Below are 18,964 nucleotides of genomic sequence, written 5' to 3' on the forward strand. Positions count from 1 at the left end.
AGGTAAGTAGTATTTACATTTTACATGTAAAGCTCTACGAAACAAACTTATTCTAAGTCACACAAGCAACAAATATATCAGCAGGCTTATCTTTCACACTATTACTTTTCCAGAAGAAAATGTACTTAGTAAGTGTACTTACTCCTATAAAGATCTAATAAAGGATTCATTCATGTAATAAACATTTACTGAGCGTTTGAGATATAACACACAGTGTGGCGGACATCAGAGATTTCTAGACGAAAGCCAGTCCCTATTTACAAGGTAGATTAGTAAACATTTATGAAAATATGATAAATGTTGAAATTCATACCTATGATTGCAGCTGCCTGGGTTGTTTTAATGAGGGGTAGAGTGCTGTCATAAGCCTCCTTGGGAACATAGACTGAGCGGTCTCTGAACTTGTTTTTCTTCAAAATCTTATGTAGTTCACTCAGCACTCCCACCCACTTACTCCTCTCATTCTCACTATCTGCTAGCATCAGTATCGAACATTTGTTATTAGAAGCTGAGAGCTGGGAAGCTGTGACCTAGAACAATTTAATCAAATTCATGATATTAGAAAACACACACCCTTTAAGCTACTTTCATGACTATGCTAGCTTGCTGAGCACTCACCCATAAAACAAACACTCATTAAATGATACCTTTAAGGGAGTTGAGCTAGCATAAATCAGAGTAACTAGTTTTAGCTCTAGAACACAAGACAAAGCAAAGGTGGCATGTATCATTCGAAATGTTAGTATTATTTTCATTTTCCTTGCTATGAAAGTGTGAGTACACTATCACTAAAAATACATTACACATACTCATATAAGAGTAACAGCTAGGCGGTGCCTGTGGCTCAAAGTAGCAGGGCGCGGGCCACATATACAGGAGGTGGCCGGTTCAAACCCAGCCCCGGCCAAAAAAAAAAAAAAAAAATAGAATAACAGCTGACATTGTTGAGTGACTACTGAGCATTGAGAGCTCTAAGCACCTTATAACTCATTTAATCCTGTTAACACCTTCGCGAGATAGTACTGCCATTACTTCCTTATTGTACATAGGAAAAAACTGTGAGACAGAGAAATTAAATAATTTCTCCTAGGACTAGTAGGAGGAATTATAACTAGTAGTCTGGGATCCTGTGTCTTTGCTCTTAAGCACTATACCATACTGACTTTCAACTTGTTTCGAAAATTCAGAAGTGCTCAGAAATACTTACATTTTCTGTTATGTTATAGCAATAATTCCCATTATCATTATAGAAGATTAGATCACTTGAATTAGCATTTAAATGAAGTCTTATCATTACACAAACAGCATTCACAATAAGAACAGTTTTAAATTCTATATATGTAGGGTCCTTATTAAAAGGAATAGATAAAGGGGTTTCCATAGGCTCCTTTGGTGAGTGGGAGGAGACTAAATAGTTGTCAATCTGAGAACTGAGAGGCAACCTTCCATAGATGCTAGATTTATTGAAAAATACTAGATTTATTGAAAAATACAAAGCAGAGAGGCATAACAGGGCAGTAGTAATTTAAAAAATTTTTTTTAGCCTCTACTGTCTTAATTCACCAACTTAAGACGGCATTCTGGTAAAACAGCCTGTCCCTATGGAATTCCATTCTTCTTATTAAGAGGTGAAGTCTATTTTCCCTTCCCTTACAGCAGGGCTAACCTCATTCCTTTCTTTGATCAACATAGTGCAGAAGGGTTATTATGCCTTTTGGGGCTCAGTCCTTAAAAGGTCTGGGAACTTCTTTGGCTCTTTTAGAAGCCAGCCACAGAGAGCTCAGCCAGACCACCTAATGACTAGAGACTACAGGGAAAGAGTTCACAGAGGGAAGAACTGAGATCGCCCCCGCCAAGAACCAGGTCCAGGACTCTAGAGTTAAGGTTATTCAAACGTTCTGGCCCCAAATGAGCTGAATGCAGCCAACCCCATAAGAACTGTGCAGCTGATCCACAGAACAGTGAAAAATAATACGTTGTTGTTGGTTTAAACTACTAAGTTTTGGTGTGTTGTTACTGAAACACACTAATTTTTTTTAAATTTTTAAAGAGAGAAACTTTTACTTTTAAAAAACTTGAGAAACCTCACATATCCAATTTTCCATGTGGCAATATTTATTTATAAATTGAACTAAATATTCAATATTTAGGACTCAAAATATTACCTACAGAAACATTTTAGAAGCCATATATTCATGTTTACTACTAATCGTTCACTAATTTAAAGACTTACTTAGCACCAATTTTCTATATATTCAAGTACTAGATAATATGAAAAGTACGAATAAATACAAAATTTGGTTCTACTCATAGTAAGTTTACGATTTAGATAAGAGAGGCAAAACATACTTACTAAAAAAATAATTCAGTGATCAAATGTTTGCACACACTTACTCTGAATATACAGGGTATATCTTTTCGACTTGCATGAATAACATCAGAAGCTAAGACTGAACTCACAGAAAATTCTTCATCCCTGAATAAAAAGTGAAACATTAAAAGTTAGTATATGCAGATACATCTGTGTGGTTTGGAATGTATATCTAAATACCACATATGAAGCAATATGCAAAGGTTTTTTTTTTTTTTTTTTGCAGTTTTTGGGCCGGCGCCCTACCCCTTTGAGCCACAGGCGCTGCCCCCATTTTTTTTTTTTTTTTTTGAGACAGAGTCTCACTATGTCACATTGGGTAGAGTGCAGTGGTATCACAGCTCACAGCAACCTCAAACTCTTGGGCTTAAGTGATTCTCTTGCCTTAGCCTCCCAAGTAGCTGGGACTACAGGTCCCCACCACAATGCCTGGCTATTTTTTGGTTGTAATTGTCATTGTTGTTTGGCAGGTCCGGGCTGGATTTGAACCTGCCAGCTGCGGTGTATGTGGCTGGTGCCCTATCTGCTGAGCTACAGGCACCAAGCCAGCAATTTGCAAAGGTTAACTACACAAACAACTGAACTGAATTAATTTATTGAGACAGAGTCTCAGTTGCCCTGGGGTCGAGTGCCATAGTGTCATAGCTCACAGCAACCTCAAACCCTTGGGCTCACATGATCCTCTTGCCTCAGCCTCTCAAGTAACTGGGACAATAGGCTCCTGCCAAAAGGCCCAGCTATACATTTTTTTTTTTTTTTTTTAGAGATGAGGTCTCACTCTTGCTCAGGCTGCTCTTGAACTCCTGAGCTCAAGCAATCTGCCAGCCTCGGCTTCTCAGAATGCTGGGATTACAGGCATGAACTACGCCTGGCCTCAAACTGAATTTTTAAAAAAATTTACTTTCCGGGAAGACTTCCGACTTGGGCCTTTTCCTTTGCCAGAAGGTCTGGTGCTTCTTTATCTTCTGTATTCCTTTCTGTCTCTTTTTTACTCATCTGTATTCTTAGTTGTCTAATAAAATCCTATCTTACCACTGGAAAAAAAATTTAATTTCCCCCTCCTTGCAATTAATAGTACCAAAAGTAATTTATCAAGAATAACTTAACAGTGGTATGTTATATAAGAGCTAGAAATCATTTCTGGGCTCACCCAAAGTCCTAAGTACAGTATACATGAAGAACTGGGATTTGAACTCTGATAGATCTCCAGAGTCAAGTGCCTCTCTTGCCTCACATAATAAATCCGAAATGCTCTCAACCCATCTTATCTGACATATATTGTTCCTTCAACCACTCAAACAGATTTCCTCCATAATAATTTATGTTTTGTGATTTCCTTAGTTTTGTTATTGGTACCATCATTCCCTTGGTCTCCAAGGCTTGGTGCCCTCATCCTCTTTTTGATTCTGCCTGCTATCTTAATTATTAGCAGGTTCTGTCAGATGTCCTTTGTTGATATTTTTCTTTCTTTTTTTTTTTTTTAAGGATTAAACAGTAAATTTATTTTTTTAATTGTAACAAATATAGCCCAATATTTTAATCTTCTCTTAATTTTGGGGGTTCCCATTGGGAACAGTGTCCTTTAGTTCTTTTTGAAATTCTTTTTAGGAATTTTCTTTTAAGGTTATAGTTCTCATAAAAAATCTATTTTCTATGCTTTACCTCTTAGGACTATAAATAGAACAAAAGGACATGGATAAGAGAATTAGCTAGTGATCACCAGTTATTCTAAATAGTCCCTAGAGCTTAAATTCTCTCCATCTATCAGATGCCTAACTTTTCCAGGAAGAAGTCCCAAGGTTCCATGATCATAAATATATTTATAACACTTTATCATTATTCATTAAAAAGTAGATATTTATAAAGAAAAATAAATAAAATACAAACCAAAAATTCTAAATCAGAATAACTTCAATGGGGGTGAATAGCAAAGTCATTTTGATTGCCTTATTGAGAGTATCCTACCATAATCTAAGAGTTGATAAATTTTAGTCAAAGAGTAGATAATTTGACAGTTAACAACCTAGTTATTTATGCTGTAAAAATTTCTTACACCTATCCCATCATATTCCATACTTGTGGGGAAAGATAATGTGTTTGAGATGCTGGTGTGAAATGCCAGCGTGAGGCATAGCTGGAAATTGTGGTTTTGAGTAATGGACAATGTATCTGAATTAGAGATACACAGTTGGGAGTTGTCAATGCAGAGGTGATGGCTGAAGCTACGGGAGTAAATAATACCATGCAGGGGCAGTCAGGAGTCAGGAGTCAGAAGAGGGAAACGGGAGCACTCCACGGGACAGGGGAAGAAACTTAAAAATGAGACCAGAAACATTCATAAGATGTACTTATGGAATCATTATGTCATCAAAGAGCTCATCTGATTTTGAGATTTTTATTTTCTTTCCTCACATTATAATTATATTCTAAACCTTTAGGTGACCTAAACCTCACACATTAGGCCTCCATTACCCAGTTATCTTTAAACTAGTCTTTTGAACTCAAACACCAACTTCTTTTCCGTTACTCCTAGCTCCACTCAACAAACATACCAACCTATTCTATAACTACACTTTGTTTCTTATTTTTATTATGTTACCATATCAATATTAGTAAATTAGACAATTAATATAAAATTACATTTAAATGAACAATGCCAATATAATTTTTTAAAAATCAGAAAAATGTTAATTCCTATGCTGTAATGATAGAAATACTTTAAGCTTGGAAAGCTTACCTCATGTCAATCACCTGACTAATGACAACACCGGGCTGCGACGCTTTGCCTTCAGCAATATCGTACAGAAAGAGCTTGAAGTCACAAACGACAGCCAGGGCTCTCTGCCATCCTTTCTTCACTCCAGCTGGTTTAGGGATCTTAGTTTTGTTTTAGACAAGCAAACAAACAAGAACTCAAATGAAAATGACCAAAAGGGCTCCTTTAATAACATATGTAAGTGCATGGTGAAACCTTAAGGATAATGTACGATCTTGTCAGTCTGCAACTTTGGTTGGTAAAGTAGCAATGGGGCCCATTATCATAAGAGAAAACATGAGCACACACTCGTCAAACACTGACTTTCATTCTCAAAAATTTTTAGGTGACACCACTAAATTTCACTAGTAGTTTATTAAAATAAATTTATTAAACATTTTCATTCTAAAAATAGTATAATTAAATTTGGTAATAAAACGAAATCCAGCTTATATTATAAATTTTACCCAAGATAACAAGATTATACCTTGATAATCTCATAATTCATAACCGTATGCTACCTCTCTGGCAAGAACAGTTGCCAAAGATTCCTTTATAGAGATTGTAACATCGGTTCATCATGAGATCGGTTCATCTCAATACAGAAAAGTTTGAGACATTTTAGAACTTATTTCCAAGTAATAGGTTTTTGTTTTCAAATCATTACTCTAGATGAAATAAAGTTATTAGATCAATTTCATTCATTTAGTTTTCAAAGTGACTGCATTTTAATTCATTAATAAACCTGAAGAGATTAATCTAAACCTAACTTAATCATACTTACTCTGACATGACCTTCATACGCTGTTCCTATTCCTTTCTGTGGATCTATACCCAGGGGACCTTTTGTCTGTTCAGGAGGAACTGGACAAGCAGTTGGAGCTTTGTTTACACAAGTTATATGACATGAGAATCCACACACTTATGGAGAGAAAAAAATGTTTGGTAAAAATTCATTTTAGCAAAAAGAAAATATACAAATTCACTGAGAACTCACTGCATGCAATGTGTTGTTATATGAAATCTTTAATTTTATTTTAAATAATCGTTTTGGTATTTAGGGAACTGATTCAATTGTTTACCAATAAGAATTTCAATGATAATAGTAATTTTTTTAGTACATGTAATGCTGTTATTCTGGGTTAACACTAGTGATCTAAAGGAGAAACAATCAGATAGAAAAAACATGACTTTGTGAATAAGAGGATTGATGTAAACTTAGAATTTCTAAGAAAGTGGTTTCTGAAGTTCTTTCTAGCTCTTTGTTCCACTACAACTTGGTATTAGCCCTGAAATTGCTATTGCACGGGTCACCCGTGGACATTAAGCTACCTGAAATCTTTGCTAAATTTGACAAACTTTACCAATTCGTCTTGAAAATGGAATTTTCCATGATTAAAAAGGTGCAAATTAAGGGTAAATTTTAGAAATTAATGTTATTATGTATAATTAAACTACTACTAAGATAATAATAAATAACTCTATTAAATTGTTTTTTAAATTTTCTCTAGCAATGTAGGAGATGGACAGTTATTATCCCTTTGTTACATACGACTTGCCTAGGGTCACAGCACCCGTAAGTGGCAGGACTGGAATTCAAACCCAGGCCGTCTGGTTCAGACTTGCATACCTAACTACTAACAATATTTATTGCCATGATATGTGTATTTGACACTCACATGGTAAACTTGAGATTCTAAGACAAGATGATTAATAAAAATAAACTTGCAAGTTTCACTGAGACTTGGTGAGAATTAAAGGTGAAAATATTTAAGACAAACAAGCTTGTTGGGACAGGTTATAGACTAAGATTATCCATGTAGACAACTCCTGCTCTAACAGTGGATCCTACAGAATATCGAGGAACAAACAAGAGAGGAACTAAGAAGATATTAATGTAGAAATACATACACACAGGGGAAATGGATTATAGGTTACCTTTATGAAGCCAAAACAAAGGTGAGATGGCCTAGTATTAACTGTTTAAAACTATCCAATGTCTCAATTCATTTTTTTTCTGATTTATTTTTAAGTGGATTATTTAACAAGTTATTTGCTTTACTAACAGGCAAACATCTCTCCTCCAAAGGGCAGTGGAAATAACAAAATAAGTATCCTATGCTGGATCTCATTCCAATCAACCAGAAGGAAATAAAAATGACAGCAGTCTTTAGAAGCTGTAACCATATTATCATAAATTTATGAAAGCCTGCCAGTCAAATGCTGGGTCCCCTGCAGCTGTGTGTCTCAACAGCTTCATAAAACAAGCTTCAAAGGACTTAAAGAAAAGATAGGCATGGTTTTTTGGCATAAGAATCTAGAAGGGGTGGCACCCATAACTCAGTGGGTAGGGTGCTGGCAGGTTTGAACCCAGCCCGGGCCTGCTAAAACAATGACACCTGGAACAAAAAAAAAAAAAAAAAAAAAAAAATAGCTGGGCGTTGTGGCAGGTGCCTGTAGTTCTAGCTGAAGCAAGAAAATCACTTATGTCCAAGAGATTGACACCATGGCACTCTACCAAGGGCAACACAGTGAGACTCTGGTTCATTAAAAAAGAATCTAGAAGGGCAGAAAGAGACTCTGGGGGAGAGCTCCAAAATTCCTACTATGGAATTGGAAATAATTGTGATGCATAAAAAATGACAAAGGACCAAAAGCGAGAGAGCTGCATAGGGTTCCTTCTGATAAATAGATTTTAAAATGAAACACAAGTACAGGCTAAGTTTCAAAACGAGATGAAGCTTGAAAACTGTAAGTTTCTCCTTTGGCTTCAGTCACACCTTCCTGGTCAATGAGATGGGCTATTCCTTCAAAATTCCTTGGTTTTCTTTCCTTTTGCCTTCCCTTAACTGTTTCCCACGCCTCTGGCATCTTGCTCTCTCTTCAATCTACCTGTGCTTCCTGGGTAGTGCGGCTCATATTTATGACTTCATATATTAATAAATCTAAAATTTCTACTTTTTAACCCTCAGCATTTTCTTTGGCTCTAAGTCCACTAACAGACTAGTTAAAATAATGTAACCTGGATCTCTCACTTTAGTTGTAAGAACTAACCAAACATAAAATGCACTGCCTTAAGATGCTATTAATTATCCTTAACTTTGAGCTTAACTCAAAGTAGCCAATATAGCCTAGCTATGAGTATATCACAAAGGGGACAAATGCATCTGATGGGGACTGACTGCATTCCCTCTAAGGTCCCTTCCAACCCTAGGAGTGGAAGAGCAGTACTGGGAATGGAAACCAGTATTAAAATCTGAATTAGCAAGTATCTTCTTGTCTTTTGAACAAGATAAACCAGCAAATCATATAAAGTGCTATGGTAGTAACAAGTATCATTTGATTTTTTAAAAAGTACATTTCCCAAAAACTAACAAATTAATAATATCTACCATTATTTTCATTTTCATTTCAGAGGTCCTAGGAAAAATAAAGAGGTGCCAAAACAAATATACATACTTAGTTTTCTGTTCAAATGACCCCCTTCTCCCTCAACTCTCAGAATGTGAGCTCCGTAAGGGCAGGATCTTTGTCTTTCCCCCAGTCTACTACTATACTCCCAGTGCCTAGGAGCACAGAGAGGCATTCTATAAATATGTAATGAATATCAAAGAACGGGTAGGGAAAACATCTTTGAGGCACACTGGCAGACATTTAATATTTCTTAGAAGTTACCACAGTGCCTACTTTTTTTTGAGGCAGAGTCTCAAGCTGTCACCCTGGGTAGAGTGCCGTGGCATCACAGCTCACAGCAACCTCAAACTCTTGGGCTTAAGTGATTCTCTTGCTTCAGCCTCCCAAGTAGCTGGGACTACAACCAATGCCCAGCTATTTTTTGGTTGTAGTTGTCATTGTTGTTTTAGCTGGCCTGGGCTGGGTTGGAACCCGCCAGCCTCGGTGCATGTGGCCAGTGCCCCACTGACTGAGCTACGGATGCTGCCCACACTGCCAACTTTTTAATAATAATTTTTCTAATATATTAAGTTAAAATTAATAGATTCAAGGATAACTTCCATCATATAGGTTAACAGATTTTTTTGACAACAAATGCACCTGAATAATGAAACAAAGATGACCAAAACATTTAAATGTATCTCCCCTAAAAAATGTTTCTAGGGAACATCTATCTGTCCAGTTTCTCTAACATTCAATGTGCTTAGTTTATTGCTTTTAATCCTGTTATGCAAATAAAAGAAAATTATTAAGTAAAGCAAACAAATGAACAAACACTTATATGCCTTTTAAAGAGAATAAAGTTATTTGATTGCAATTTTGATAGTAAATGTTAGGATTCTACAGTCACATTTTCTTTCCATTTTGTTCTTACCTTCACACGAACAGCCCTGTCTTATCAAACCCACCATCAAAGAGGTACACTGATGACATTTTGTAGGAATAGTAAAAGATTTTACGAAAAACTGGTGAGTCTTGCGCTGCAAAACAAATTGATAAAGTATATGCTTTGATTATTCAAATGATTTTCCATGAGTCACTATCTTCTAGAATGTTTTTAAATAAAGTTTAATGAATTCTTTCCATTTCTCATCATATCTTACAGTTTATACTCTTTAAATATTTTTAGGCAATATTGAGCTGGAATAAACTGACATAATATAAGAAGTTAAATGATAATAAATTGCTCCTAAATGCTATTTGGAAAGAATACAATATAAACTGTAGCTTTTGTTTAGTTCACAAATCTTGGCTTCAGGATTTTTAAAAATTCTCCAAATTTTTCTTCAGCAAAAAATTAAGTGAAACTTGGCATGTATACTTTGTACACACCTATACAAATAGAGAATTTCAATATGCTTTGTATCTTCTGAGGAAGAACAAAAAGGTAATTTAAAATTCTTATTTCTACCATAAACAAAAAGGTAATTTAAAATTCTTATTTCTACCATAAAGAAATAAGAATTCTTTTATTTTCTGGGACCAAAAGCAAATAATCTATTTCACAAATCTGCTTCCTTCATGGAAGAAGGCAGTATTATGCTTGAGCAGATATAAATGCACACATAAGAAACAGATGGCAGCCTCAAATTTCTTAATAAAAACCCAGTGCAGTCCTTGAAGTCTTTTTTTTTTTTTTTTGCAGAGACAGAGTCTCATTTTACCACCCTGGGTAGAGTGCCATGACGTCACAGGACTCACAGCAACCTCCAGCTATTGGGCTTCCGCGATTCTCCTGCCTCAGCCTCCCGAGCAGCTGGGACTACAGGTGCCTGCCACAATGACTGACTATTTTTTTGTTGCAGTTGGCTGGGGCCAGGTCTTGAACCCGCCACCCTCGGCATATGGGGCCGGTGCCCTACCCACTGGCCTGGTCCTCTAAGTCTTGTCTGATTCACGTGATGGTAAGCCGATGTAGACTTTACCTCTCTGAAATACTTCCTTCTTCTTTAAATTAACTCTTAAGCATGTTTTAACAATAAATGAATTATAACAAATAATCATTGCTTCATTCTGCTGTGTGAACTTTAGAACAAATTACTTAATTCTTGTCTTTCACTTTCCTCAGGTATAAAACCAGATCGATAATAATATCTACTTCATGGGGGTGGTTCGATAAATATTAATATGAACGCAGCCTTTCAAACAGTGCCCAGTACATAGTAAGTATTCAAAATAGGTTTTCCTTTTTTTTTTCTTTTTCCAAGATGGTTTCACTCTGTTGCTGGGGAAGAGTGCCATCGTATCATCATAGCTCACTGGATCCTCAAACAACTGGGCTCAGGTGTTTCTCCCACGTAACTGGGACTACAGAAGCACGCTACCACACCTAGCTAATTTTACTATTTTTTTTTTAAAGAGATGGGTTCTAGCTATGTTGCTCAGGTTGGTCTCAAAGTCCTGGGCTCAAGTGATCCTCCCACTTTGGCTTCCCAAAGTGCTAGGATTACCAATGTGAACCTCTGCACCTGGCCCTATTTCTTTATAAAAACAAGTACCTGTGGCTCAGTGAGTAGGGCGCCGGCCCCATATACCGAGGGTGGCGGGTTCAAACCTGGCCCCAGCCAAACTGCAAAAAAAAAAATAGCTGGGTGTTGTGGTGGGCGCCTATAGTCCCAGCTACTCGGGAGGCTGAGGCAAGGGAATTGTCTAAGCCCAAGAGCTGGAGGTTGCTGTGAGCTGTGATGCCACAGCACTCTACCAAGGACGACAAAGTGAGACTCTGTCTCTAAAAAAAATAAATAAAAAACAAGTTTGGCTAATTATTTTACTTTTGTATGTGTGATTGATTTAAACTAGTAAGAACTCTATTCCATAATCCAATAAAATGCAAATACTAATTAAAATAGTTATGAAGTAGTATTTATTTCAATTGAGACTAATACAGAGGGTGCCCCAAAAATGTACACACATTTTAAGAAAGGAAAAAACTGTATTAAATTTGTAATACGCAAGTCACATTTGACTTCTGCAATTACAAGAGGTGCTCAACATGACCTGTATTCATCTTTTGTTATCAGTATATGTTGAATATTACAATTTTAATATTTTTTTCTTTCTTAAAATGTGTACACTTTTTTTGGCATCTTCTCCATATTAACAAAAAACTAAAGGAAATATTTTAAGTTTTAAAATAAGTTCTGTTCTCTTCAATTGGGATATGTGATTCATACACCACAAAAGAAGTTAACAAAAATCAAGAGGAGAGAAGCAGATTATCTTTCCACACAGAATGATCTGACTACCTGCATTAGTTAGGGAATGGGGTAAGATCCTCCAATGTAGAGGGATCCCTCAAACTTCTATTCTACAAGTTCCTCAGGATCTTTGGCTAGTTTCAAAGCAGCACTGGGATTTGACTGTAAGTAGAACAGTAACTTATTATTAACACTCACTCTGTAATTGCTCTGATAGCTCCTGAGCATCAATCAAGGTGCAGACGTGGTACAGGACTTTACACGCATCATATCATTTGATGGAAATGATATCCCTGGAGAGATAGGTATCATTTCCCTATACAGATGAAGGAACATTTTCTCTGTCTCCTGTATACTATTTTTAATTTTTGAGATATTAAGAGTAAATTTTCTAGTGCTAACTTTTTAATTATCCAAAATACAGTAATGCAAAAGATATAAAGTTAGTTGACTAACTGGTTCTAGAGGCTTGTACTATAACTGGAAGAAAAATTAATCAATTGCTCAAAGTAACTTCGTATTTTTTTATCTCATAAAGGATAACAAGATACATCTGAAACAGCAGCAATAAAACTGTGACTATGACAAATTTAATAGTAATTCTTCACAATATTTGATAAATTGCTCAAAAACATACTTATATAATTTTTTCTGTCAGACATGTATTAGGATGTCACAACTCTGGGAATGGTAGATTAAAAAACAGAACAACATAAGGTTTTGGAAGAGAGGTAACTTTAGGTGACCAATCACCCAACTGGTAGGTGCTAGCTGAATTACAGGAACAAGCCTATTCTGCTATGTTTTGATTTGAGACATTATCTGTTCACTTTCTGTTAGGGCAGAGAATGAATACCTTTATACGTATTCCCTCCTCTTCCCTTCATTTTCCCAATATTATCATAGCATAGTTTGGGGTAAAAATTTATATTTAATATTTAAGTTATTAAGACTTTTTAAAATCATTAACCACTAGTAAAAAGTACACTCCTTGTTCTACAATTTTTTTTTATTTTTATAAAATAGTACCCCCCCTTTACTTTTCTGTGTCCCTATCACTAAATCATCTCACACTCTCCAAAAAACTGTAAAATCTCCTTGATTCTATTTATCACATAGTCATACACATCAGCAAGGAGGTCTTTCAGAACCCCTCCCCTTTTCTATCAATCTGGAGTCGTTGTTTAGCTGGCCCAGGCCAGGTTCAAACCCACCACCCTCGGTGTACGTGACCGGCGCCGTAACAAGTGTACTACGGGTGCTGAGCCTAGTATCTTCATTTTTTGATGAGAAAATAGAAATAAAGAAAAAGTAAGTAACTTTTTCAATCTTACATAGTTATGTGGTGAATCTGGAATTCCATTTAATTTAGAAAGTTTGGCTAGGAATTTACCATGTTAACCACCAGGCTATCCTGTCTCTATACTTTCTCCCAAGACAAGACAAAGACATTAACATATTCACCTCATCTATCCGTATATCCACTTCCATTGCCTTTTTATTTAGATTAGTTCTCAACTGTTGTGAATATACATTTCCTTTTTCTTTGGTATTTGTGTGAAGAATCATTGCGTTTATACACCACAGTTAAGTCTTCTAAGATACCCATTCACACTATGTTTTCTCAAATCTCTCCTACTGGCCTCTTGGCTTTATGTCTCTTCTTGGTAAAGAACTTCCTGAGTATTTTCAAAAGTTTTTATATATTTGAGAATATTTTAAACTTGCTCTTATATTTAAGTACACCTGGGTTCAAATTAGATTTAACACTTCAAACATATTTCTCAATTGTTTTCTTATAATATTGCTGTCGAGAAGCTTGAAATCCATCTGATCTTTGTTCTTCTATACGAATAATTTTCTCTTTCTCTTTGAAAGCTATTCGGATTTTCTCTTATCTATAACAGCCTTATATGTTACTCTAAAGTTTCTGGGTGTGAGTTTTTCTTGTCTATTCCCATTAGCACTTAAGGATGTCTTCTAGAATGAGGCTTTTCATCTTTAATTTGGGGAAATTTTAAGTTATTTTTCTTTAAATATTTCCCTATTATTTTCTTTTCTTTTGAAAATCCTCTATACAGATATTAACACCATATCTGTCATATATCTTAACTTTCATATTTTCCATCTTCTTCCCACTTATTTTTCTGCTATGCAGTCAAATCCATTCTGCTTATTCTATTAAAGCCATTTATCGAGTTATTTCAGTAATTATATTTTCATATCAAGTATTCCCAACTTATTTTTCTTCACAACTGCCTTATCCTACACCAGGTTACCAACATTCTTCTTGTTTCTTTAAGGATTTTATTGTATTTGCTTTAAATTCAAGTTCTATCTGACCTCAAAACTTTGCTTTATCTGGGCCTACGTTAGTTTTTCTTTTTTTTTTTTAATATTTTTTGCATACTTTATCAGTTTTTCAGATCCACTGACCTCTTTCTCATTCTGTGGATGATTCAAGGATTATGTTCTGGAGAGGCAGCTCTTTTCAGTTTTCCAGTTTCTGGAATTTCTTGGCAGGAATTGGAGATAAGCAACTAAATCTCTGTGTTCTACCATATGTCTTAATAACATGTTAGTCATAGTCATGTGAAATAGAATGGGAAAAAAAGAATCCACTTGAAATTTTCACTGAACATTTCTCTGTCTCAGTGGTTTACATCCTTAATCTCAATTGATGCATAGAATAAGAAGTAGTACTTAGCAGAATTTAAGAAAACGAAGAAAAAAAAATTTGTACACTTCTCTTTCTACCTTTCTCAATGGTGATTACTTCTATTCATATAGAATTTATTTTCTTTCCAAGCTTTTATGTTTTAACTTTGAAGAAACCAGTATCAAAAAATCACAGCAAATACACAAAACAGAAGAAATCCACTCTTTTTTAAAAATACACTATAACTAGCTTGAGTACCTTGGGTGGAAAGCCCGTTGAACCAGGACATCCCTTTTTCTTTAAAGTTGGTGTGTGAACTGGAAGTGGAGTTGAGTCTACAATCTGAACCCAGGGGCAAAAAAGGAAATAAATGTCATGAAACAATCTATTTCAAATATAACTCAAAAGATACCAAAGTAAATAAAAGCAAACAAAACAAAACACAATAAGGCAATTGTGCAATAAGGCAAAAAACTTCTACTAATCAATAAAAAAACTCAATAAAACTAAAATTCTCAGTGTTAAAAACTTAAATTTCTGCCTGCAAATCTACCAATGAAATATTTGTTCACTTACTGAAAATTATTTAAGTTTGTAAATTTATTGAATAAAAATAATTTGGAGAAGAAAATTTATAAAAGAAAACAAAAAAGTCATAGCATGTAACCTACATAAAAATGAGGATATTGATTTTCTCTTTTTTATTTTCTGTATTAATTCTGAAAAGTATCTGAAAGAGTTTTTAAGCAAGATTTATAGTAAAAATTGAAGATTTTTTTAACTACTCAACTTCCAAATATAGAACATATATTTCATACACTAACACAGCTCTGTGAATTTGAATGCACAGATATAAAGATGGAGGTTAACGGATTTTTTTGTTCAGAAATTAATTTCCAAAGAAAGGAGTTAGATTGTTTAATATCTTTTGGAATTTTGAACTTAATACAAATTTAGTTAAAAACAATGTCTTTATTAGTTAGCTACGTATTAAATAAAATATAGTATCTTTTCATGAGGCATTACTGTATGACTTTTCTTCAAATGAAAGGAACTAAGATTTTATTGGATATTACTGGGGGACCAAAAGAGCCACTGCTTAATTAGCAAAATATAAGAGAAGACATAAAGAATAATTGCCTTTTATAGGATGCCAAGCAAGAAAATAAGAGGAAAAAGCTAGCCCTTATGTAAGATTAAAGAATATTTTAAAGTGTTCAGAGAAAAATAGATGGTGTCACTTTGCCTTTTTTACGTATCACCTCCAAATTTAAAAATTTTATATGTACTACAGCCTCAAAGTGAAATTCAGTTGACTTTCTCCATGTTTTCTATTTGTGAGTTTAGCTCTAATTTTAATTCTATTAATTTTAAACAGCTTGAAAAGGTTTTACAATCAATTTACAATTTAAGATGTGAAAAGATAAATCTAAATGATAAAAGAACAATGAATTGAGGATTGCTAAAGGTGTGCAGAAGTTGAGAATCTGAAAATTAAAATGATCATTAAAAAAAGAACAATGAAAATTTATATTAAAGTTAATAAAAATAATAGGAAACAAAATTGTCATTAGAATTTACATAGAAGGTTCAAGAGAAGTTACAAGAATTAAAGAGTCGCAAAGGCGCTGGATACAAGATCAACAGAGTTAATGAAGACTGGCAAGGCCTAATAAGAAAATTTATTTTGGAAGGATCCCACTTACCATTGCAACAAAAGATTTAAGGTTCCTAGGAACAAATTTAATAAGCAATATGGAGTACATTGAAAATAATAAAACTTTACGAAAGGATGTACAAGAATATCTAACTAATATGTATACCATGGTGATAGACCGCAATACCCAGTATCATGAAGATGACATTCTCCTCAAATAAATCTATAAATTCAATGCAATTCCAATCAAAAACCTTACAAGGAACTTGATATGCTGATCCTAAAAGTAATACGAAAAAGTAAAGGGTCAAGAAAAATAGATGAAGAATAAGGTAGGTGGGGATGGCTCACCATAACAGGGATCAGGAATTATTTTAGAGCTATAGCCATTAAGACAATTCCATGTCAGGGTGAGGGTAACAAAAAGAACAATGGAAGAGAATAGAGAAGCCCTGAGCAGGCCCAAACATACAAAGCAGAGACAGCATCACACATCAACAGGCAAATATAGGGGAGTCAGCTGTTCAAATGGAAAAAAGAGATCAGAACTCTCCATTTCCCATTACATAATACATAATAGTAACTTTGAGTTTGATTAAGGTTCTAAGCATGTAAAAACAAAATTTAAAAACTTCTAGAAGAAAATATGAAAGAAAGATAATCATCATAATCGCTGCATGGGGAAGAACTGCCTTAAAAAGACACAAAAAGCAGAAGTCATAAAGGAAATGATTGATAAATCAAAACTTTTGCAAGACAAAATAATACCAAAAATAAAACAAAAATAAGCCACAGACTGGGGAAAAAAAAATCTGCAATGCATATAGCTAGTAAAGAATTAGTATCTGGAATATATAAAGAACAAAGAACACTTAAATAATAGGAAAAATAATTCAACAGGACAATAGACAAAGGACATGAACAAGCAGATCATCCATCATCAACAAACATATGAAAGATGCTAAATAACACTAGCAATGCAAGTTAAAACAGAAATGCCACTTCACATCCGGCAAACTGGCCAAAGTTAAGGTCTGATAATACCAAGGGTTGGCAAAGATGTCGGGAAAAGGGGGAACTCTCATACACTCCTGGTGAGAGTCAAAACTGGTCCAACCACTGCAAAAAACAATTTAGCAAGAGCTAGTTAAAGTTGAAAATACATGTATCACATAACTCAGTAATTCCACCTCTAAGTTTATATGTTAAACTAACCCTGAACGTTTGCAAAAGTACATAGACATTAGGATGTTCGCTTCAGAACTGACTGTAATAACAAAAAATTGGAAACAAATATCCAGCATAGGAGAATGGATAGCTGTGGTTTGATCACACAATGTAACATTATGCAGCAATTATGAATGAACTTAATGAACACGTATCTGTATGATAAACCTGAAAAGCATACTTTTGAATGAAAAAAGTTACAGAAGGATACAGGTAACATTTGTGTAAATTTTAAACACTCAATAAGCATCTCCATATATCATTTATGGATACAAATGAAATAAACATGTACAATCAAAGGAGGGGAAGATGCGAGCCAGCTTTAGGATAGTTAGATATATCTGGGAGAGTAGAGAGGGGAATGGTACAGGGGAGGCTGTTTCAAATTTTTTTTTGAATAAAAATCTGAAAAAAAAAAAAAAAAAGAAGCAAATGTTCTTATCTGTTAAATCTGTAGGTGATAGTTAAAGGGGCATTTATCATATTCTCTACATGCTTAAAATATTTAATCACTAAAATAAAAATACATAAACCCCAAATATTAAGACAATTATAATGAAGAAACCCAAGAGTTTCATTAACTTAGCTCATTTGGAAGAGTCTACCACAGGATTGGAAAAAACAAGTCAGAATCTGACTAAAACTCGTATTTCACTTCGGATACTTTTTCAGATTGAACTATTAGTTTCTGTTAGAATGTTAGACACAGTTCTAGAGATTAAAAAATGAAAATGAAGGAGGTCTGGCTGACCTGTGATGCTGAGTAAAGAAGCAGAACTGCGCTCTGCAGCAAGGTGGCATGAACCGGGGTATACTATTCTAACCTGCAGAGGAAATGCTCTCTTGAGGAAGTGAACCAACTGGTATTCAGTGTAAACACAACACAGTTTCTCATACTATTAAAAGGCATGATTTATCATAGTTGAATGCCAATTACTGCTTAAGCAGCTGCCAGCAATGACAATTTTATTTTTCAGCTCTACTTATGATACATGCATTAATTGTATCATGGCTTCTTAAATTTATTAGAAGAATTAAATTCTGAGAATGGCCCCCATACTGCCACATGCCTACAAAGTTTGTATATAATTCCAAAATTCACATAATTCTATCCTCTGTTTTACACAGTTCCCTAATTAAAATAAAGATTGCCTTTACATATATATACACACACACATACATATAAAAAATATATATATAGAGAGAGAGAGAGAGTATTTCAGGTTGAATATTTGAGGGCAATTTTCTACTTTAGTTTTCTACTTTCATCTATATTATCAATTAAATGTAGTAATTTCCAATAGACTGTAACTTATTATGTAACACATCTGACTAAGACAGATATCACTTGTTTTTTTCAATTCCTTCTTTCCTGACACACGTGAAAAGTTAGGGAGCAAGGCTGCTCCAATGAGGCACCTTAACTGGCTCAGCTTCACTAGATGTGGAAGGAGATGTGGACCTTGACTGGATGTAAAACTTGATGCTCGAGTTCCATACATATGTGTTCTCAACGGGATCAGTCTAGGAAAATAAGTCAGGAAAAACAAAACCCAAGAAATCACTTTTAAACAATGTGCAGCTCACAGTAAATTTCTGTAAGTCATGATCATGATAACATTTCTTAAGAAAGGAGGATGACAAA

At 34.7% G+C, this 18,964-nt stretch overlaps 1 protein-coding gene across 13 annotated transcripts in view; it reads right to left on the bottom strand.

Moving 5' to 3' along the window:
- The window catches only part of CDC42BPA (CDC42 binding protein kinase alpha), a 302,007-nt gene that overhangs the window by 35,756 nt on the left and 247,287 nt on the right, over positions 1 to 18,964 (bottom strand). For 7 of the 13 annotated variants that reach the window (XM_053605565.1, XM_053605564.1, XM_053605563.1 and 4 more), the window contains 6 exons: positions 14,694 to 14,777; positions 9,454 to 9,559; positions 5,911 to 6,047; positions 5,109 to 5,248; positions 2,395 to 2,476; positions 314 to 530 (listed from right to left, as the gene is read on the bottom strand). In XM_053605565.1, coding sequence (XP_053461540.1) covers positions 314 to 530; positions 2,395 to 2,476; positions 5,109 to 5,248; positions 5,911 to 6,047; positions 9,454 to 9,559; positions 14,694 to 14,777 — 766 coding nt within the window. Of the gene's footprint in view, positions 1 to 313; positions 531 to 2,394; positions 2,477 to 5,108; positions 5,249 to 5,910; positions 6,048 to 9,453; positions 9,560 to 14,693; positions 14,778 to 18,738; positions 18,844 to 18,964 lie in introns of all 13 variants that reach the window. The other 6 variants (XM_053605558.1, XM_053605561.1, XM_053605554.1 and 3 more) reach the window with 1 other exon arrangement.

The sequence above is a fragment of the Nycticebus coucang genome, chromosome 10, assembly GCF_027406575.1.
Source record: "Nycticebus coucang isolate mNycCou1 chromosome 10, mNycCou1.pri, whole genome shotgun sequence".
Taxonomy (NCBI): domain Eukaryota; kingdom Metazoa; phylum Chordata; class Mammalia; order Primates; family Lorisidae; genus Nycticebus; species Nycticebus coucang.